The 21122-nt window shown below is 38.2% G+C and overlaps 1 protein-coding gene across 6 annotated transcripts in view; it reads right to left on the reverse strand.

Annotated features, from left to right (window-relative positions):
- Nucleotides 1-21122, reverse strand: part of PTPRZ1 (protein tyrosine phosphatase receptor type Z1) — a 152883-nt gene that overhangs the window by 40113 nt on the left and 91648 nt on the right. For all 6 annotated transcript variants that reach the window (XM_030015112.2, XM_030015111.2, XM_030015110.2 and 3 more), the window contains exons 7-11: nt 18460-18617; nt 17747-17897; nt 9660-9844; nt 8783-8909; nt 1946-1989 (exon numbers count right to left, since the gene is read on the reverse strand). In XM_030015112.2, coding sequence (XP_029870972.1) covers nt 1946-1989; nt 8783-8909; nt 9660-9844; nt 17747-17897; nt 18460-18617 — 665 coding nt within the window. The remainder of the gene's footprint in view (nt 1-1945; nt 1990-8782; nt 8910-9659; nt 9845-17746; nt 17898-18459; nt 18618-21122) is intronic.

Here is a 21122-nt window from a genome sequence, read left to right on the forward strand (position 1 = left end):
AAAAAAAAAACATGCCTAAATATAATCGGGATTTAGGCAGTCCTTAAGGATCTCAGTTCAAATCTTTTTGTCCCCTCTCCAACTTGCCGTGCCCCAAATCAAAAAATGGAACGTGGAAGCATCTAACTTGCTCAGCAGGCATTTTTGTTTTGACCTAGACACAGAAGCGCCCACAGCTCTGTGCTGTGCCCCCATCTAGAACTGCACCAGAACCAAACCTGTCCAACCATAACTCTGCAAACTAGATTGAGGGGCACCTTCAGTTTCTGAGGGGACTTGATTTGACAGGCACACATAGCCCTAAGAGACACCAGCAGGACAGAGCCTCTCGCAAAATACAGTTGGAACTCCTTTTGCTTTTGAAGATCTGGCTTGGTGATGTGCTGGCAATGCCCACCCATTTTTATTCAAAAGCATAATGTTGAGAGAAAACACCCAGAAGACAGTAGACAGGGACACAGTTATCAGTCTGAGAAATCCTCAGTTCCCACTATATTTTAGGCTGAGTAGATCTCTTACTCCCGCACCGAAGTGAACAGAGCACAGCAGAGAGAAGAATGTAAAATCAACAGCCTTTGAAAGAACGTGCCCAAGATGAAGCACTGCTGAAAAAACTATTAACTGGGGCATTCAGCTAATAGGAGTTGTTAGCTTTTACCCAGTCTCACCAGACTGAGGGCTTTAACCACTAGGCTAGAGCTGTGCTTCACACTGCAGTCCCTTTTTTGTACCAGGAACCTCTACTGCACTGACACACTATAAGGTACCTCAGACATGAATCTCAGGTTTGGATTTCATTCCAAGGGCTAAATACCTAAAATGTAGGGACAGCAGCACCTAGACTATGTGTCCTCAAATCCGGACTGGACTGGACAGGCCCTTGTTTCTGAAAATCTACTTTCTGTAGGAAAATGCCTGCACTTTTAATCTTTCTTGGTTCAAGTAAAAATCAATTGACATTCACTGGCACTCAGTTACTGTCCTGACAGATGCAGTATAATAATCTAGATACGTAGCTTACAGCAACAGAGAAATAACTGTAATATTGGTTAGTCAGCATCCACAAACACAAGGGAGGGTAAATAGACAGACAGGTAAGCCCAGGCTGCCTATTTAACGAACAAGGACTTGCCACTCAATGAGAATATTGTGGTCATGGATTGAAACTATAAAGTAAAAATTCTGAGGGATTACTTGATACAAATGGAGGTCTTACTGAAGGAACTGTCCATGTTGTACAATTGGTATTAGAGACTGTTAAAAACTTCATTGTGATATTTTCACCTCTCTCCTTGCCGGCACACCAGAAATCTAGTTATCAAATATGAAGTCTGCAGACGTTATCATTAAAACATCCAAAATTATGTAAAATAGGGTTATACTGTAAAGTCTAACTTGAGTTCAAGAAGTAAATGACCCTCCAAGAATTTTGGAATAACTGTTAAATTCAACGGATAGCACACTGATGGCAGACACACATGAATCTCACTCTTCAGCACAACTGCCTTCCTCCCTTACTTTAGTTTACTACACGCCAAGAACATCATAAGCAAGCCCAAGTCAGATTTCTCTTGAAACAAACTAAAAAGCCTAACACTGGGTGACAGCTTTGATTCTGCTAAATGAACAATTTTGTCAGACTTCACTCAGAAGTGACAGTAACTTGATGCCCCATTTTCAAAAATATTTAGGCATATCCCGTGATACCCCTTACTACTCCATCTATCTCCAGCCCCAGAGAACTAGTCAGGTATCTCTAGAGTTATCTAGGGAGAAATATAGCTGAAAGAGAAGGCTGCATATGCATATATATGTATGTATATGAAAATGCAGATAATACATTCAGTTGGTGACATAGTTTTGTAAATTTTCACAGAATATAAATTCAATTTAGTTGAAATGTATGTATTTGAAATAGTCTCTTAAAAATAAATGAATGCTATACCTCATATTCTTCAGTTTCATTCAGTTCAGGAATGAGGTCAGCCTCTATAAAACAAAAATACACACCATATCATCCAACATTTTAAATTCACAGAATTATTAATTCTGCAAGGACTCAACTGATTAGTTAATACATTTATTGAGACCCAGTCTAAGATGTATAGGACTGTGTTTGGAGAAGTGGCCAACCACCTAGGTTGAGGACTAGCTCTAAGGGTAGCAATGCTCATCTAGACAGGACACGTTCAGCCACCACAGATTTGCCTGGCTCTAATTTGATACTGCAGCACATGCTGGATCTGCACTGAGAACCCACATCCTGGCCAGGGAGAAGTAAGTTTACAAGAACATTTTCTAGGAGAAAGTACAGTTTAATGCGGAAATACAGAAGAGAGAAAAAAAGTAAGTCTGGGAATCAACTATTTCTCTACATTTAATCTGAAAGGTCTGAAAATATTCTTGTAGAATGATCTGTTCTATAATTTTCACACAGCAAATTCCTCATTTGTGCACCCAGGCTTGGGTTAGGTACTAGTGAAGAGCCATGCCATCATATTCAGCATGCAGCAGGCTGCCTGCCTCCGTCAGGGCAGACCAAAGGGACCCAGCCTTCCTGGAGTCCAGTGCTTAAGGGCTTTTTCAAACTCCCACTCTGCTTGATTTAATGTAAGGACATGAACCCAGTTGTATTGCATCCCACAAAAAGTCCCTAATAAACAGGTACTGGGCGCTCTGTGAAGAACTACTCTAAAGGCTTTTGAGGCCTCCCCGCTTTTCATAAACAAATAACAGTTGAAGCAGGATCAAGAAATTAACCTCCTACAGCCCAGGTGAAAATCCTTCTCTCTAAGTTTAGAGGTAGTCTCTCACCTTCTTCCTCTCTGTTTTTTTGGCCAAATCCAATATTGTACTTCAGATGGTGATCAGCAAGAGAGGCTTCAAAGCAGGTTGCAAGAAACCTACAAATCTCTGGTAGGAACTGGCATAGGTCTCAGTGATGAAATCTAATACCCCTTCCACAGCATTAACTCATCTTACTGCTCCTTTGGTCCACAGAAAGGTCCGTTCCCTTTCTGAATCTTTCTAAGGCCTTCTCCTAAGCAATGTTCTAGCGCTCTGCCTGTACGCCAGTGCTAGCACATATTCTGAGGGTTGATTTGCACTAAGGGAAAATGCCAGTCTCTTAGCCTGGGGAGCGATTCTAGCAATAGCATCACACAGAGCTCCATGTCTGCATTTCCTCCAAAATTCCCAAAGGAAGCTTCCTCAATACACTAGTATAAAGATCCCATCTTTATACTTCTCATCTCTGCAAAGTCAGATGGGGATCTATGACTTAATTTGTATTCTCTTTGGTCTGTCCATATCTACCTTTAAAAACAAATTGAGACATGTATTATATGCAACATACACTAGATAAAGTTCATCAGACTAACAAGTCCATACAGTTTTATTTGTAGATTACAGCATGCAAACAAATTTTGACTAAACAATGCTGCACAAAACCTTCATAAATTGTTCTTTTGTAACAAACATTTATAAATTACCAAGTACTGAATTAACCTTTCATTAACAAGATAGAGAAAAATTATCTTACCTCTGACTCCTGGAAGCCTAGGAGGCTCCGGGGCAGGGTGGGGAGGGAAGCGGAGGGGAGGAAGGGGTGGAGGAGATAATGATATTCCCTGGCTTCTCAATGACATAAATCAAATATCGTAGACATTAGTTTGAAAGTCTTCCCACAGTAGACCCATACCATGTATTATGTGCTCAATAGACTTCTCTGAAAAATGTTTTTAATACAGAGAAGTTCTGTCCACTATTTCTGTGGTCACTATTCTTGAGTTCAGCTTTAATCAGACTCAATCAGAAAAATAAAATGAGCTGATTGTGCTAGAGTATACAGTAGGGTATGTGCTCTCAAATTCCACCAGCAGAAAACTACAGTTTCTTGCTGTTGTCTCCATGGAGAGGCGTTAACATACATATATATATATATATATATATATATATAAAAATATATATTAACAACACTAAATCTTCAGGCATTTTACAAAGCCTATTTAAATTCAGTTGGTCACAGAAAATATTTGTCAAAAGCATTAGAGACACACACTTATAGAAGTTCTGTTAATCCTGTTGCTGAGTTTTTGATTTGACGGGAGATTATAGAAATTTGCTAATATCCCCCAACCACGGAGAAGAACCGCGCCCTCCAAAAAACAACCCATTGATGTAGGTTGATGAACAAGCTTGTTTATTTTTTCTGGAACCACATATTGATTATTCTATAGCTTACATTTTAAAATAAAATAATTAAATCATTAGTTAGAAAGTTTTGTAGAGGTCTTTTCATAGTCCGTTTTAGTGACAGATGAAGAAACGATAAAATAAAAACAAAAAAAGTAACTATTTCCCTACATTTATGTTCAATGCAAATCTTTAGAAAAATCTCTTAAAACAATCTGATTTGTAATTGTAGAATAACGTGCACAAGATAAATTGTCTTCATTTCTGTATTGTCTTATGTAATAAATGGCATAGCAAGAACAAACGTAAAGCCTGTTTCTTCTGATTAAATTAGTTTTCAGATTTCTACATTTATCAGTACAAAATTAGAAAAAAGCATCCCCTAAATGAAACATTTAAGATATGCTTAGTGGTTTTTAGGACAAAAATCATGAAGACAAGTTACAAAGAAATTGCATAGTTAGACCCTCACAAAGCATTGCTGACAGCATGAGCTGCCATGCCGGAGACAGCATTTGAGAGCCATATCCCAGCACGGGTTTTTTGAGAAACACCAACCAAAGTCTACACAAAGGAAGGTGAGAGGAGAGATATATTCTTATTTTTTCATTTCCTGTGTCAGCAAAAGCATGTAAGTAACACCAGTATTAACTGCATAACAAACTACCGCAGAACTTTCAGAGCTATACAGACGTTATCTAGAGAGTCAAAGCACACATTTAGGTAGTTATTCAAAACCCAATTCTAATAGAAAATGAAAAATTGGTAAATAAATGTTGGACTTTCATCAAAGCTGACTAAAACACTATGTACATGATTCCCTTCATTTTCAGAAAGGTTGTGTAGCTACATCACGTAGGGCATCCAGTGACTTTTACTAAATGGAAACTAACTGGAAACAATTTTAATGTGCACACACACTATATCACAAGATGAAAAGCCGCCACTCTGAACAGCTTAGGAAAAACCCGAAGAGCAAAGGTCTCAACTATGATCATTTGTCCAAAGTCATATCAGAGCTCCCGAGGCTTCCACAAACTGGGGCAGAGAGCACAGCCCGAAAGAGGTCCCTCCTCTTACGAAGCACTGCCGAGAACGAGAGGATTTAAACCTGGTCTGTGGATCACCCGGAGCCTCCAGGGCCTTCACTAACCACATATGGGAGGCACCCAGACAGGGTGGGGAGAAGGCATGAGAAACACTCTTGCAAGCATCTCAAAAAGAAAAGGCTAAAACAATGCTTGTGAGTTTTTTGAACACCAGATTTGTGTTGCACAGTGTGCTGAAACTTCCCTCATTAAAAGTGGCCACTCCAAGGGCAGAATTCTTCCTGGAAAAGGGCCCATCTAATGCTTCTGCATGATTCATGCCTCACTTTAGCTCTTAACATGAAGATTAATTGATCTGGAGGTGACTGCAGTGAATTTCATCTTAATTAAACTGGCTTACTCAGAGTAATTCTTGAAAATGAAAGTTTTAGCTTATGCTTTATGTGAGTCAATTTTATTTCATGTCTTCATGGTGAAGATAACTTTTCTTTCATAAATTCACAAGCAGGAGCTCCAAGAAATCCCCTTTTGCCTCAAGATCTATAAAGCAGATCACAAAACCAATTTGAAGTTATAGTTGTAACCAGCAAGTTGCTCTGAACAAATCTTTCTCATTAGATATCTACATTCTCATATCTCTGTTGTTTAACATTTGCAATATTAAAATATTAAATATGAAAATATTTGCAATATTTGCAACAGTTAATTCAGATGTAAATAATTAGTAAAAGTAAGTATGCAAATAAACATTAATATTAGAAATGAATGGAAGTTTTTCTCATATTTTTAAATTATATCCAGGGTTGAGACATCATCTCTAAAACTTATTTATAGAGCAATGTACACCCATAGGAATCATCCTAATTACATGGGGGGCATTTTTCCCTGAATTTTCCTCATCCAACACTTTCAGATGTACCACTGTGGAAGTGTCAAAACAAAAGAACACAAAGTGTATTTAATAACTTTGTGTCCATTTCAGATAGGAAGCATCCCAAAGAAATAGTTTTTCTGAAATACGTAATTAATTTTGGTATTTCATTTTTATTTATAAACTTCTCCCTCTTTTAAATTTTTTTTTTTAAATTTAAAATATCCTTGAAACACTTCATTTGACCTGAAATATCCTCCTCAGTTTTGAAGCTTTTGGAAAACTAAAGGAAAAACCTTAGGTAGACCTGAAGCTATTACAAATTTTCAGAACTGCCTGAAATTTGAAGAGAACCCCAGGTGTTTACACAGTTCTGATATGCAGATTATTTAACTCTCCTCTTTAAAATGCTTTATTTAAAAACAAGAAAACTCAGGATAAGAATATAGATATATACATTAACTTGCTTTAATGCAACATTAAGGAGACATATTTAAACGTCCAAATGACACAAAACACAAAAATACCATTTTCAGAGTTACGCTAACCTGTTCATATTTTGTATAGATACATCTTTACATTGTTATGCCTCCTAGGTATCCTTGCATTGTATTTTCTCATTTCTTGAACAAAAAGAAATTAGTGGTGTGTCTGTGTAAAAAGCCACGAGAATATCGGACCTTCGGTCAGAACTGCTAAATGTAACATTTATTGCACCAAATTATCTTGTCTGAGAATACAAATCTCAGAGAAATTTCTGCTGCTATACTGGAAGGTGAAATGAGTTTTCCAGTATGTATTTCCAAAGCAAGGCCCTCAGTCTTCCTCCTACTGACATGAATGCAAAGCCCCAGCTTTGCATGACTTCAGCAGAAATCCAACAGGGATGCCGCGATCAGCGGCTGTATCTACACTGCTGGCCCGCTGCAGGCTGCTGAACATCGTCCTCTTGCGGAGTCTGTTCCCCAGCAGTATCTGCTCGCCCTGTGCAGTGCTGCCTGCAGTGCTGGCTCCCCGGTTACCCAGCCCCAGCGCTCCCGTCTCCCTCCCTGCCTCTGCATCCACCTTTCCTTCCAAAGGGAGCCACGGCACACAGCGGGGCGGTATGCGACTCACCCTTAGAGCAGGGATACAACAGTAGTAGTAGGGCGGTTTATCCTGTGGATATTACCTACGCTGGATTTTGTTTTGCAGTGTCTGTTTTCACAGGTTTTAAAGCTGTGATGGCAGCACTGCATTGACTTGATTTGTTAAACTATTGTTTAATAATGACAACACTATGCTGCTTATTTGTCATTCTATGTAGAAATGGATGCGGGGGTATGTAGATGAACTCTCATCTGAGAAAATTCTTCAAACACAAACCCAGCAAATTCTGGAAAGGAAGTAGAGGAATATAATATCTAAGAGGCAGATAAAGGATAAACAGGAAAGTGAAATGTCAGGCAGAATGTCAGAACCTTGTCGTGGACTTCTTTGAAAACTGAAGAGAAATAGGAAAATTCTGGTAGATATTAGCATAAGACTCCAAAAATGCATTCTTCTTAATACATTGTGTTTGAAAGACAAGTCAAATGTTTATTGAAAATTTATACGTACTATACCAGAACCTACATCCCTCTCCTTCGGACAAAACCACACTATTATAAGCCTATTACTATTTTTAGTTCAGAATTCATATGGTAGAGAATTCATACGGTAGAATCATATTCTTTCTTGCCGTAATGGAACGTGGTTCCCTTGAAATGAAAAACTGATCTGTTTTCCCAAGTACATCACAACATTGCTAAGGACTTTGCTGTAGCTAAACAGACTTAGTGAACTGTAAAACTGAACTTACAAGAATCCATAAATAAACAACAAGAATCCAGGCCCTTAGATAAAAAATGGTTTCTTGCATGATCGGAAAGTCTTTGTTTTTTTCCTATGATTAATTACAGGGTTCTTAATTAAAAACACAGCTCTCACTCACTTTGATAAGAACTGGGTCTGATGCTAAAACTTCCACAGAATTTAAGGAATTATTAAGCACAAGATCAAGCTTCATGCTATAATTTCAAATTATTTCATATTTACCAGCAGGCAGAAGAAGTAAATCTGGCTGTGAAATCAGTAAGATTTGTTTGTTAGGCCTTTTGACTTTTTGCGAGGCAGCATTAAGAAGCAAGGGAATTCCATCACCGCAAGTCCTTTGAAATCAAACTCCAAGTAATCATAAGAAATCAAATTTCAAAATCAATTGATGCAGACTTATAAGTCATATATTGGGTTTGTACTACTTGTTTCCTTAATACTTAGGCTGTGTGGATTAATTTTGGGAGGATGCTTGAACTGTAGAGAAATAATACCAAACATGGTTTTATTTCCCTACATTATATTGCTAAAAGATACACTTGTGAGATTTGAAATCAGGTAGGTGTTTTTCAGAATATTCTTAGAGTTAAAAAAATTAACATGCAGTCTTTCATAGGTAATGTTTTCAAGGAATGGAGCATTACATCATGTAAAATATCAGTAGCAAAGAACATGCTGAAGGTTAACTGCAGCGATTTTGAAATTTCATTTTAGCATATTTTGATAGTCGCACATTTTAACTGGTTTGCAAACAAACTACTTCAAATACAGATTTTCAGCTAAAAGTGATCACTAAGCTCAAAAGATGACTTACCTGGGTCCTCTAAAGGCATATCAACAATGACTTGGTCACTGTATTTTCCATATAGACCATTAGAGCAAACAGCAACTATCTGAAGAACATAACTTGTATTGGGCAGCAGATTATTTAGAATAGCCCCCTAAAAGAAAAACCATGTTTAATCATTTACTTGCAAATAAGTATCAAATATTTGGAACTGTTATTTTTTTCATAACACATTTTTCATATGAACCATAAAGCTCCTTTATTCTAGGACTCTCATGTATGCTGTTCATATTTTATTGCCACAAATATTTTTCAGTCAACTTTAAAAAAAATCTTATGAATTTTTACATGAAAGATACCAAACTATATAATTATTTAATGCTGAACACTAGTTTAGATAACATTATCTCTGATAAGTTATGAGTCTCTTTAAAGAGGGTTAGAGGAACAGATCACTTCAGTAAAATACCATGAAGCTGTAATCAGTAACTTAATATATAGCAGTATGATTGTACTGAATCTTATTAGTTGCTTGCATAGGTCATTCTTTGCACATCAGTGAGCAATGAAATACAGATCACTATTAATTGATTAAGGGTTTTATGGCTAAGGAGCTCTGAGATTGACATGGTCATAAACTTTTGGGAATGGTATGGGCAAATCAGAACAGCAATCTGCGAAAGCTTTGTCTCTTCTGGGCAAGAGAGCCTTTTTTAAAAACATTTTTTTAATTGTCTTTGTGGCTTCACAGCCAAAAAATGAAGTACAGCTTCTGTGAGCTGCAGCCAAAGAAGCAATTTTTTTATTGAATCAGCTCCCAGCTACTGTTTAATTCCTTAAGATAATCAATAGTGAGTGTTTTACCATCACCCCTTTGTATGAAACTTGAAGAGTTTACAGTTACCAAGTCCTGATACCCATCTGTCAGAAACTCATGCTTAGTCTGGTCTTCTCCATCCAACTGTTGATAAAAGACAGCAAATCTCTCAATTGTGGTGTCATATACAACCCGAGGCCTTTCCCATGTAACAAGAAGACTAGTATAATTCTTTGGATCAGATTGAACATTTTCAGGTTCTGAGCTGCAAACTGGAAGAAAGAAAAGAAGAAAGAACATGATATTTATTAAATGGTACAAATGACTCTACTAATCTTGAGCCACCTCCTGAGAAAATTAATGCAAGTCTTTCACGTGCCTCACTTTTAGCTTTCCACTAAAATATCTGAGATGCCATGAACTATAAACTGAACCAGCATTTTAACACTAGATTTTCAAAAGCAAGTTAATTTGAGGACTGAGTCCCCTTCTCCCCCGCCTTTTTATACCATATTTTGTGACATATTAATATTCAGTTTCCAAGAAATAAAATATAAAACACAAAACATAAAGATTCATATATATGTCCTGGGTATGAAAAATCTCTATTTCTCTGTATTTATGGGTCTACCGGAGTAGCATTAGAAGAGCTGCACACCCTCTCACCAGCTGTAATAGACTGTAATCTGTAGTAGATTGTTTTTAAAGGTTAAAGTTAAGCCTATCACACTTGAATTTCCTCTCAATGATGTTTGCTTCTTTTTATAGTACCTAAAGAAGAGACAAAAGGCAAATAGGGAGAGGCTAAGAAATGGTTAGGTTAGCAGGTAATGATTTCACGTTGTTATATTTTAAGGCACCATCTAGACATCTGCTGAAGAAGTCTGATCAAACTGTTGCAGTCCTGGGCCTGGCTCACGCACACCTTCTTTGTGAGCCTGGAACTTGCACTCCAGAAGAAGCCTGGTCAGGCAGCTACTCTTCCATGTCTTCCAGCTCTTCCCCGCCAATACTCTTTTCATCTTATTCAAGTAAGCTGAACATTTTGATACTTTTCTAGACATACAGATGTACTGATTACCAGTGTGCTAGAAATGTACTGAGACTATGACATATGCTTTTTAAATTGCCCAAGTACCTGTAGCAGAAAATGTAAATTATTTAGCTGAAGCTCACTGAAAAATGACCAGTAAGTTGTGATACATGAAAAATAAAGCAACATCATATACAGCTGCATCATTCATGGCTGGTTTGGGTTTGGGCTGAGACCCCATTCTCCTTCCTTGCTCTCATCATCCCCACTGCTGGTGGGGGAACCATGTCTTCAGACACAGCACTGAAGAATGGAGATGACTGTCAAAAGTGTTCACTTACTTTTGGCTCCCAGCTTGAGAGCACAGCAACTAGATTTGTTCTGATGTCTCAGAATGAGGGCCAGGGGTGCCTGACAGTTCCTGTTATAAATCCCTCTTCTTATCTCTTTGAAACTGTATGGGTTTTGAACTTTGGCTGAAATGCTCAGTGGCTATCTGCCCCTGCTCTAGCTTTTGGGAAGCTCATTTCTCATGTACTGAATTTCCTTTCATATGCGCTTTCATATGTACTGAAAAGGCATATTATTCAGTCTATCACTTCATTTATTACCTCATTTCTACTGCTTTATTTAATCTATTAGACTTGTCAAAATCACTGATCAGAGTACATGAAGTTTACTTTAAATCTTTCAACAATTTAATTAAATCTTACATAGTAAAATCATTACATGGATATATTTTTATTATAAAACTTTTAGCTTGACTTTTGCACAAGTAATTACATAATCATTCCCTATTTGGAATAAATGAGGAAACATATTTTTCAAATCTCAGAATCTGCTAAGAACAAACTTTTGAGTATCTAGCAAAAGGAAGCACAACAAACTGTCTAGCTAATTAAGAAAAGAAGTGTAGGTTCTTTGGAGTTCTCTTAAAGGAAGCAAACACCATGATACTACAATGCTTTTGGCAGACAATACTGCATTTTGAAGGAAAGGAAAAAAATTCTTTCCATTAACTTTGCAATTTGCCACTTGAACACAGGAGGGCACTCAAATCCCTCAAAAGCATATTTTGAAAAACTCAAGTTTCTTCATTCTGTACACAGGTGGGCAGTTTTGAGCAGCTCTCGTCTGAGCTAGTTAAGGGAAAATAAGCAGTGATTTTTTTTTTTTAATTTTTTTTTGTGTGTGTGAGCTAATGGTAGAGGCAGTATTAGTCTGTGTAATTTAGCTGAATTCTATAGCTTGCCAGGCTTTAATCTACTGTGCTATATATCTGACACGTCATTTTATTCATTACACTGAATTATTTTAATGGACGTAAAGGAAGAGCAAATTGGAAAAAAAAAATACAAATCTCAAGTTGCGTACATTCCATTCCATTATTAAAACTTGTCATTCCACCCTATTTCCACCAGATGGCAAAAGGAAATCATTAGACCAGCAAAGATGATTCCCTTCTTAATTCTGAGCGTTAAGGCAGATGACTTAAATTCTGATTTCATTTTTATTTTATGACTCAATACACTCTTCAGCTATTTCTTTTTGAAGGTGTTTAAAATAATTCTCCAAACGCTTTTTCATAGTGTAAGTACCAAGCTTCTCCCTGTTCCAAACTCTTCTCTGCTGTCCTTTTTCTTCCCTTCCTCTTTTTTGTCTGTTAGTGAATTTGGTTCCGAAATCTCTGACTGTATTCAAACTAAGCAGCATTATAAAACTTTTAAAGGTACAAGATTGGTGTCTCCAATACTATTTCTTTCAGTTTCACTCTGTTTTCTTTTCCAGGTTCTTCCAACTATTTTTTTTCCAAGAAAAAAAGTTATCTTCCCTTTTGTTCTCCTTTTGATGCTTGGTCCTGTTCATCTCAGCAGTGACCAACAATATTCCTACATGACAGTCATCTGCATATTATTTCACTTCGATTCCTTCCCAAGCTGTTGTCTCTTGCCCTTCTGATGCCTCTTCATCAGTCATCCTGCCTGTGCTGTTTCCTTTCCTTTCCTGCCAGTCTTAGTAACACAGAGGTACTTTACTCCTGCCTTTTCCCATTTTCCCTCTCCAGAGACTGTGAAAAGTGAGGAGATCACATATTAACTTACCTAATTCAAGACTTCTGCTCTGATACAGACTTTGAAAATCTGGGCAAAGAGACTTCAAGAAAGGAAGTTCTTGAGTCTGTTACTAGTCTGAAGTCACAGATATTCAACTGGATTACAAGTCTCAAGCAGCGAAATACTTAACTATTCACAGGAAGTTAAGGGACCTATTCAAGCCCATGCTGGGCTTGAATTCAGGTCTCTGCTTTCCCCAGGGGAGTACTCAGATGCTGGTTTTGCATATCAGATCATGATAATGCACCTATCTTTGCTTGTTCTTCTGTGGAATAAAATGCTACCCATGTAATTTAGAAGTTTTTAATCTAAACTGAATTGCATCATTGGGGAGCACCAAGGTACACTAGTCAAATCATTGTCAGAAACTACTTGGGCTGTGTTTTTGACAAAAAGACCTTTATAAGACGCCCAAATTTGGCTTATTCATATATATATATATATATATATATATATAAAATTTATGCCTGGATTTAAGCTTATCTGAGCTTGCCACGGTTGGAATAAAACTAGGTGTAGTTCTGAGGCAGCACTGGATAACTCAGGGGATTTTTTTCCACATTTGTTACTTTTGTCTACTTTTAGTTGAATCTGGGTTTGAGATTTTTATCTTTTAAATCCAGATTTTCAATTGTGGAAGCTGTGAAATCACTTCATTTAGCTTAAGACATTCAAGGGCTTTTCAGCTCCCTGTCACATTGTGTGACAAAAAGTAGTTCTTCAATATTCCCAATCTACCCTATCTCTATGATGGAGGTGGAGCAGCAGAGCAGATATGTATGCTGGTTGACCTTGGGTGGCCACGAGGTGCCCACCCAGCTGCTCTCTCACTCCTCCTCCTCAGCAGGGCAGGGGGAGAAAATAAGATGATGGTTCAAGATAAAGACAGGGAGATCGCTCATCAATCACGGGCAAAACAGACTTGACTTGGGGAAATTAATTCAATTTTTCACCAATTAAAACAGAGTAGGATAGTGAGAAACAAAACCAAACCTACAAACACCTTCTCCCCAACCTTCCCGTCTTCCCAGGCTCAACTTCACTCTTCTACCTTCCTACCCCAAGTGGCACAGGGGGACGGGGAATGGGGGTTGTGGTCAATTTGTAACGCTTTGCCTCTGCTGCTCCTTCCTCCTCATGCTGTTCCCCTGCACCAGCGCGTGGTCCCACACACGGGATACAGTCCTTCACGAATTTCTCCAGTATGGGTCCTTTCCATGGGGTACAGTCCTCCAGGAAAAGACTGCTACAGTGTGGGTCCCCCCCAGGGTCACAGATCCTGCCAGAAAACCTGCTCCTGCATGGGCTCCTCTCCACAGGCCATAGCTCCTGCCAGGAGCCTGCTCCTACGTGGGCTCTCCATGGGCTGCAGGGGGACAACCTGCTCCACCACGGTCTCTCCAGGGCTGCGGGGGAATCTCTGCTCCGGCGCCTGGAGCACCTCCTCCCCTCCTTCTCCGACCGTGGTGTCGCAGGGCTGTTCCTCACGCTTTTTCCCTCGCTGTTGTGCGGCGTTTTGCCCTTTCTTAACTAAATTTCCCCAGAGGCGCAGCCATCTTGGCCGCGGGGCTGAGCGGTGCCCCGGGGCGGGCGGGTTGGATCCGGCTGGAACCGGCTGTGTCCGGCACGGGGCAGCCCCGGCCGCTCCTCACAGAGGCCGCCCGCCCCGCAGCCCCCGCTGCCAGCGCCTGCGCCCAGCACATTATGTCAGTATAAAGTACCCCACACAAGAGGAAATGTCTTGAGAGAATCTGAGAATGGTTATAGCTAATTTATGTCATCTTTGGTATGTGAAATGATAAAGGTATCAGTCCTTACCCCTAGTTTTGCAAAAGAAATTAAAACTAAAATAACTGCTGAACTTTACATAGTTGTATTTTTCATGGGAAAACAGGTTGACAAGTATTTTTTACCAATGTATATTGTCAGTCTTGAATTTTAAGAACCCATTGGTTTTTTTATATCTTTACTAAATCTAGGAAGATTAACAAGAATCGTGTTTCTGCACTTACAGGGCATTACTAGAAGAGTGGAGTGGATGGGAAGTTATGTAATGGGCCCAGCACGATGGTTCTCAGGTTTATAGGAATAAACAATGATTTCTATTATAAATGGATTTTCATGCCAGCGGAGGTTGGTGGAGATAAAGCATTACAATTTTAAAAAGCTTTTTGAGTTGAATCCTCAAGTACGGCTATAAGGATTAGCTATTTTAATCTTCTTAAATATATACATACATATATGCATACATACATATCACATAGGAAAATTACATGTATCACCAGGCAGGCTTGGGGAACAAAGTATCTCCCATGTCCTCAGTGGGGCAGTGCTTCTACACCAAGAATGTTGAGGTTGTCACTGTGTGAAAATTTCTGACAATATACTGCTGAAATCAGTTTATAATTGAATAGAAAGATTCTTTTAGCCCTTCTAAGGAAACTTAGCTCTACTTAAGAAATGCCATATATTAATAACAGCAATAAATCAAGCACTTAATCCTACTGCCTAATAAAAGTCTACACTGAATCCAACAGGAGAAAACTGGGATTCTAGGTTTCACAAGACAAAATAATTTTTCAGTTATCTACTTGAGTAAGACCCACTCTTGTCATTTCTCTTGCGTCTAATAACCAAAGATTATTTTTCCTCTGTTGACTACAAGAACCTTGCAATATTAAACATGAAATACATAAGCCTGTCTACTCTTGGGGACTGAGGTCTTTACATCTCAACATGTAAGTTTAATAATTCCTAGGGCTTTTTATTTACCTTCTCTTAAAATGGAGGTGAAAATATGAACGCTCCTCTAATGTTCTACATTAATCAAATCCTATAATTGCATTTGTGTGTGTATATATACATGTGTGTATATAAAGACGTATATGTATGTGTACGCGATGTTGTTGCATTTACATAGTGCACATAAATATTAACAAAAATGTGAAATATATATACAGGAAGACTTGACATTTTAGTGATCCCTTTCTTTCCCTCCTTGTTTATAGCCAAACCAGACAATTTGTAACTTTAAATACCTAGTTTGGAATAAATACTGCATGTGTTTACTGCCACAGTAATCAGAGTGCAGGACACTTTTGTCTTAAAACTCGATAGACTGAAACCCATTTGTTTGGTTGTATACAAGTCTACACACACAGAAATTTTGGATGCTCTGTACAACATATTTTATCATTACATGAAGCGGAACGGTCTTCTAATTTTAAATGGTATAACTCAATGAAGAAAAGCATCCTACTATCTTTAGGCTGGACACTCTTTCCTTATTTGTATGGATACCAAACTCACAGATAAGATAGAAAATTCACAGAATCTCTCTTTGATATAGTACAGAAATGGGACTGGTTGGAAGCAAAATCCTGTGTAGTTTTAATGCACAGATTCCCTTGGGACAGCACATGGAAAGCTCCTTCAGGTGTCAGCACATGGAATAGACAGAAGGAAGCAGGGGCCTGTCTTAAACAGTATTATCCAGCTTTTCTTCTCATCAGTCTATGGAAATCTAGATTAGGATGGCACAGCTGAAAGTAGCTTCCTTCTATTGCAGCAATGGTGCTGAAGGGTCAAGGCCAAGGTCATGGCTGTAGTGCAACCACCTGGGAGGCAAGTGGATTGCAGGTGGCAGAAGTCCCAGTCTCTGTCTTCAAAGATCCTTTGCCTATGACATTTCTTCACTGTAGATTGACTCCTATTTATAAAGGACTGAGAAGATTCGTTTCCTTCTGACAACAAGGACATAAGAAAAGTGTTCTGTATTACAGTGATCTGTCTCCCAGAGACCTTCATTAAACAGAGGGATTAAGTTAGGCCAAATTAGCAATGTCCATTGTAAGTCTGTTTGGAAACAGAAATTTATTTAGTTGTGATAATTTGCTTGATTGCTGCAGCTCAGTTCCATGCTCCTCCAAAATTCAAAATTTCAAGTGCTACTTAGTACGTAAACAAGGAAACCCTGCTAGAACAGATATTGCTTGGCTTAGACCAATGCAAAAAAAATCATATCCTGGGCACACATCTGATGAGTTCATGACAAGCTGAGGTCAAAACAGAAGTGACACTGACTGGTTATAGAAATTAAGCAGTAAAGCTATCCTGTGCAGCACTGTGGTGAAACAGTGTGATGTACCTGTGCAGGGGACCCAGCCCTCCATCAGTTCTGAATGATGAACATCCTCTAGTTTGTATGCAAGTTTCATATACAGGATCCTTCCAGTAGGCAAAAAAAAATATCCACCCAACCAAGGCAAATTAAAATTAAACCACACTTCTTTCTAATCTGGAGAACACCTAACAACACATGCTTCAGTCATCTGTCTATGTCTAATTAAGCACAGTTCAGTGCAACTGAGTTTAAGAATCTGCAGGTATCCCCACCCAGGTAGCAACATAATGCCCCCAGATTAGATGTTTACTGTTCATTCTTCTGTGCTTGTGAGTATAGAAATCATCGACTTCCATATTTAGTGCTAGATCTTGTTTCCCATTACATAATGTACTGTTTTGGTCATATAACCTTCACAAACTTCCCTGAGGTTTTGGGTAAAACAGAGAACAGCATCTGGCTTCTGGGATTCTCTCCATCTATCACTTTCTCAGCAGACTACATGAAATGAATTTGGTGACCTCACTTCAGCCTCTGTTGGAAAAGCATCCACATTATACAACAAAGAACCAAATGGGTTTGTAAAACAAAATCCTCTTGCAGTCCCTGAAAAGGCAGCTTTGTTTAAGTCTGAAACACATTAAAAGGGCAGTGCAAGAAAGCTTGAACTGACGTGATCTTCACTGAAAGTTTGGTCAAGACAAGCATTTAATTTTCCATTCCATTTAATCTGACATGTTTTATGATTGCTAGTTTTTTTTCTCTGAAGTGATAGATTTATGAGTAATAATACAGTGTGCTACTTTCTACACAATTTAAAATGAGTATCTTCATACTAGGATGAATCTTTTACTGAAAATTGTCTTTCAACCTGTGAAGAGAGGAATGACTATTCAGTAAATACCTGCTTCATGAATTTCTTCCTGTCCAGTGTAAGAGGAAAACACTTGCCCAAAGAACTTATATTGCTGCTCTCGAAAGTTGTTTTGCAGGTAATCCATCAGCATAACATAGCCAGACTGCTGCATTGTAAGGACTTCACAGAACACAGCTAACTGGAAGAAGCAAGGAAAAGAAGAAGTGAGAACTCATAACAAATTAACCAGATTCTGCTAACAGGCAAAAATCCTGGGGAAGAGCTGTTGGGTAAAGTCTCCCACTTGAACTCTCCCAGGTGGCACTGAACTTTTGTTCCTCTGTACCAGCAGTATATCTAATGGTTTACTCCACCTGTATTTCTCAACTCACTCTGCTGTTGGAGCTATGCTCTGCTGAGTCACTACCATTTAGCTGGGGGAATATGGAAAGAGTGTTTTGCACTCTTTATCTGGGCTAGAAGTCCAGACAGCCTGCATAGTTAGGAAGCGTGTTCTTACTCCCTTCTAAGGCAAGAAATGACTCAGAATGTAGTCCTGAATGAAAAAAGGGAAAAGATAACACACTCAAGTAATATATATGATTTCTAATTGAATGGCTGCACGAAAAATTCAAAACTAGCTAAAAAAAAGCCAGGTTGTTGGCTGGCAATGAATGCCATGAGCTTTTACCATATACATGGCAACTGTTTTCTTTGGTATTATGCACAATTGTTTGGTTTTAATGCATTAAACAAATTACCTGGTCTTCAGAAATACTAATGGTATCTTTAAACACAATCCATTCAACCGTTTCAGAGCAGGGAGGAGTTGATAAAGACCCATTATAAGTGTAATATTTGTCTGTTGCATTCGGCAAAAGGTTCAGCAAAATAAATGGTTCTAAGGCAGCCTGTTTTCCTGAAAAAAAAAAATAAAAAAAATTTAAGAGTCAGATAGTTAAAATACTGCAGAAGCAATGAATAAATAGAAATCACACTCTCCAAAAGAGTTACCATTATAGGAACATGCTCATTTTGAGGCTATTCAAAATTTGACCTCCAGAGAGACTAGCATACAAATAGATTGCTGATCCTTTTCTATTTAGTTTGAATAAGTATTGTTCAATAACAACTTTATTTACTTGGGAAAGTTTAATGAGTTACTCCAGTAATAAATAATCAGTACATTGGTTCACAAGAATTTGTTCACCTTTAAGTTTACTTGTAAATGTCCAAGATGCCAAATCTTTGTCTCACTCGTGAACTTCAAAGAAAAAATATGTTAAATCTCTTTTCTTGGTCTCATGACATGGCTTCAAAGTCTCCCTGAATTTGCTCAAGTTGTTGAGTTTCTCACAGGATCTTAACCTCTGCAGAAAATCACTGTCTGGGGAATTGTCACCATGTTAGGGTTAAGTGATGGCAGAAGCAGAATCGCTGTGGATCAGGCATTTTTAAAATGGTGATAATACAGTGAAAAACTCTAACAGCTTTACACAAAGCAGAGAAGGATGCAAAGACCTCCTCCAAGAGAGTATGACCACTCTGTTTATTGTCCTGTAAAAATAGTATCACGTCTTTCAGGTCAGCAGTTTACCTGGTACCTTATCAGCTAGGAGCATACATGTGGAATTGCTGCGAGTCCACCCACAGAAAGCTAAGTTTGTGCTGGTATGGCAGTAGGGTCCAGCAACAAAAATCAGCAGAAATGGTACCAACTTCCTCAAGGCAGGTTTTTTTCAGTCTGTGACAATTATCAATTTTGTGACAATTATCTGCCTTATTGTCTGGTGCATCCAAAATAATATTTGTTTTTTACACCTTGGAATAATGTAGATCCTTATATACCTGATTTCAATCTAAAGTTACAGATTTTAAGTTTCTCCCTATTTGATAAGTATTCACTTATGAATATCTAATGAATTTGCAGACTGTGCATTAACTTGTAGGTTTACAGATATGTTACTTCTTAATCCCTGTACGGATTTCTGACCTGTCTTTGTCTTCATAATGCCTTATGAATTTGGTGAGAGCAGCAAATTACATTAACAGTTTACTACAAATCATTGACGCTTTTCTTCTGTACAGTGACTGTTTTACTGAGTTAAGGTTTAACAGCTGGCTCCTCCCCTCTTTCTTATCCATGTGTCACGAAAGGGAAACATTTAGCAGTGTCAAGCAAAGCCCATCCTTCTATTTCTCCTGTCAACATGTTAATCAACCTTCAGACAGAAGCTATCATTGCTATCTGGTACATGTCTAGTTAACACATTCTTCCTTCAGTAAAAATATATGGCCCATCCATTTTATATAGATGCCTGGGGACATGAACTTCTCATTTATAGTAAGAATCCTGCTATACATTCTGCAACTCTGGAGTTTAAAATGCCCTTTAATGTGATTGACAGCCTAGATTCTAAAATCAAACACCTACAAAGAATGATGAGAAACAGTTTGTCCAGAAGGAACAGGACTGCTCCTCTGCAGAGCTTGAGAACGCAGTAACTGGGATTTGAATAAGCACAATACAGATATGACTGACAAGGACAGATCATGTACATTGCAGACAAGGACAGATCATGTGCTATTCTCTTTTCTTCAGGAGGAACAACTTGATTTAGTCATGACCTGAATTTTCAGAGCTCATTTGCATTTTATTCAAGAAAATGATATTCTACTCATTGTTGAAGTGCCATGTAGTGGCTGTATCTTGAATCTTGCTACTGATAGTTTTACAGCTCCTTCCAAGGTTGTAGGACAGTATCTGCCTTGATGTATTACTCGTTCTCCTTTGTGTTTCATAGAAGATGGCACACAAAGATAATGAATCTTAACTGCTTTATACTTCCCCCTCCTCTGTCTTTGCAATTTATGAAAGTTGCTCCCTTTTGTATTTGTTGAATGGTGTTTGTTTTCTGGAGAAAAACAATCTTGATTTTAGTATCATACTTTTGAAAGCTTTTAAAACAGTGGACTAATTAGCTTTTTCCGCTTTCAGCCTATCAATCTTAAGGGGGTTTACAAAGCTCAAGTATCATTACATATAGTAAAACTGAGACAAAGTTAACCATTTACTTAAGGTTATGGCCATGATGTAAGAAAATGTTCCTGTTCAAGACAGTGCTCATTCATGTTTATTCTTCTGTGAAGCCATTGTGAAACTGGGTTAGAAACAGAGCCCAGATCTCCTCATGCACCACTCTGAAGTCCATGTGCTCTGACATAAAACCACAAGGAATTCTAAAACACCAAAGTGTCAGCATTTGGTTTGAATAATGCTAGTACAAATGTAACATAATTGGATTATTTCAGATTTAGGAGCTACTGAAAAAAGAATTCATCTCGACTGAGTCTACTGAATACTGATATTCATACAGTCTCACACTTGTAAGACAGATCTTGGAGGGCTGCAACAGGGTTATTT

The sequence above is a fragment of the Aquila chrysaetos genome, chromosome 5 (genome assembly GCF_900496995.4).
Source record: "Aquila chrysaetos chrysaetos chromosome 5, bAquChr1.4, whole genome shotgun sequence".
NCBI lineage: Eukaryota > Metazoa > Chordata > Aves > Accipitriformes > Accipitridae > Aquila > Aquila chrysaetos.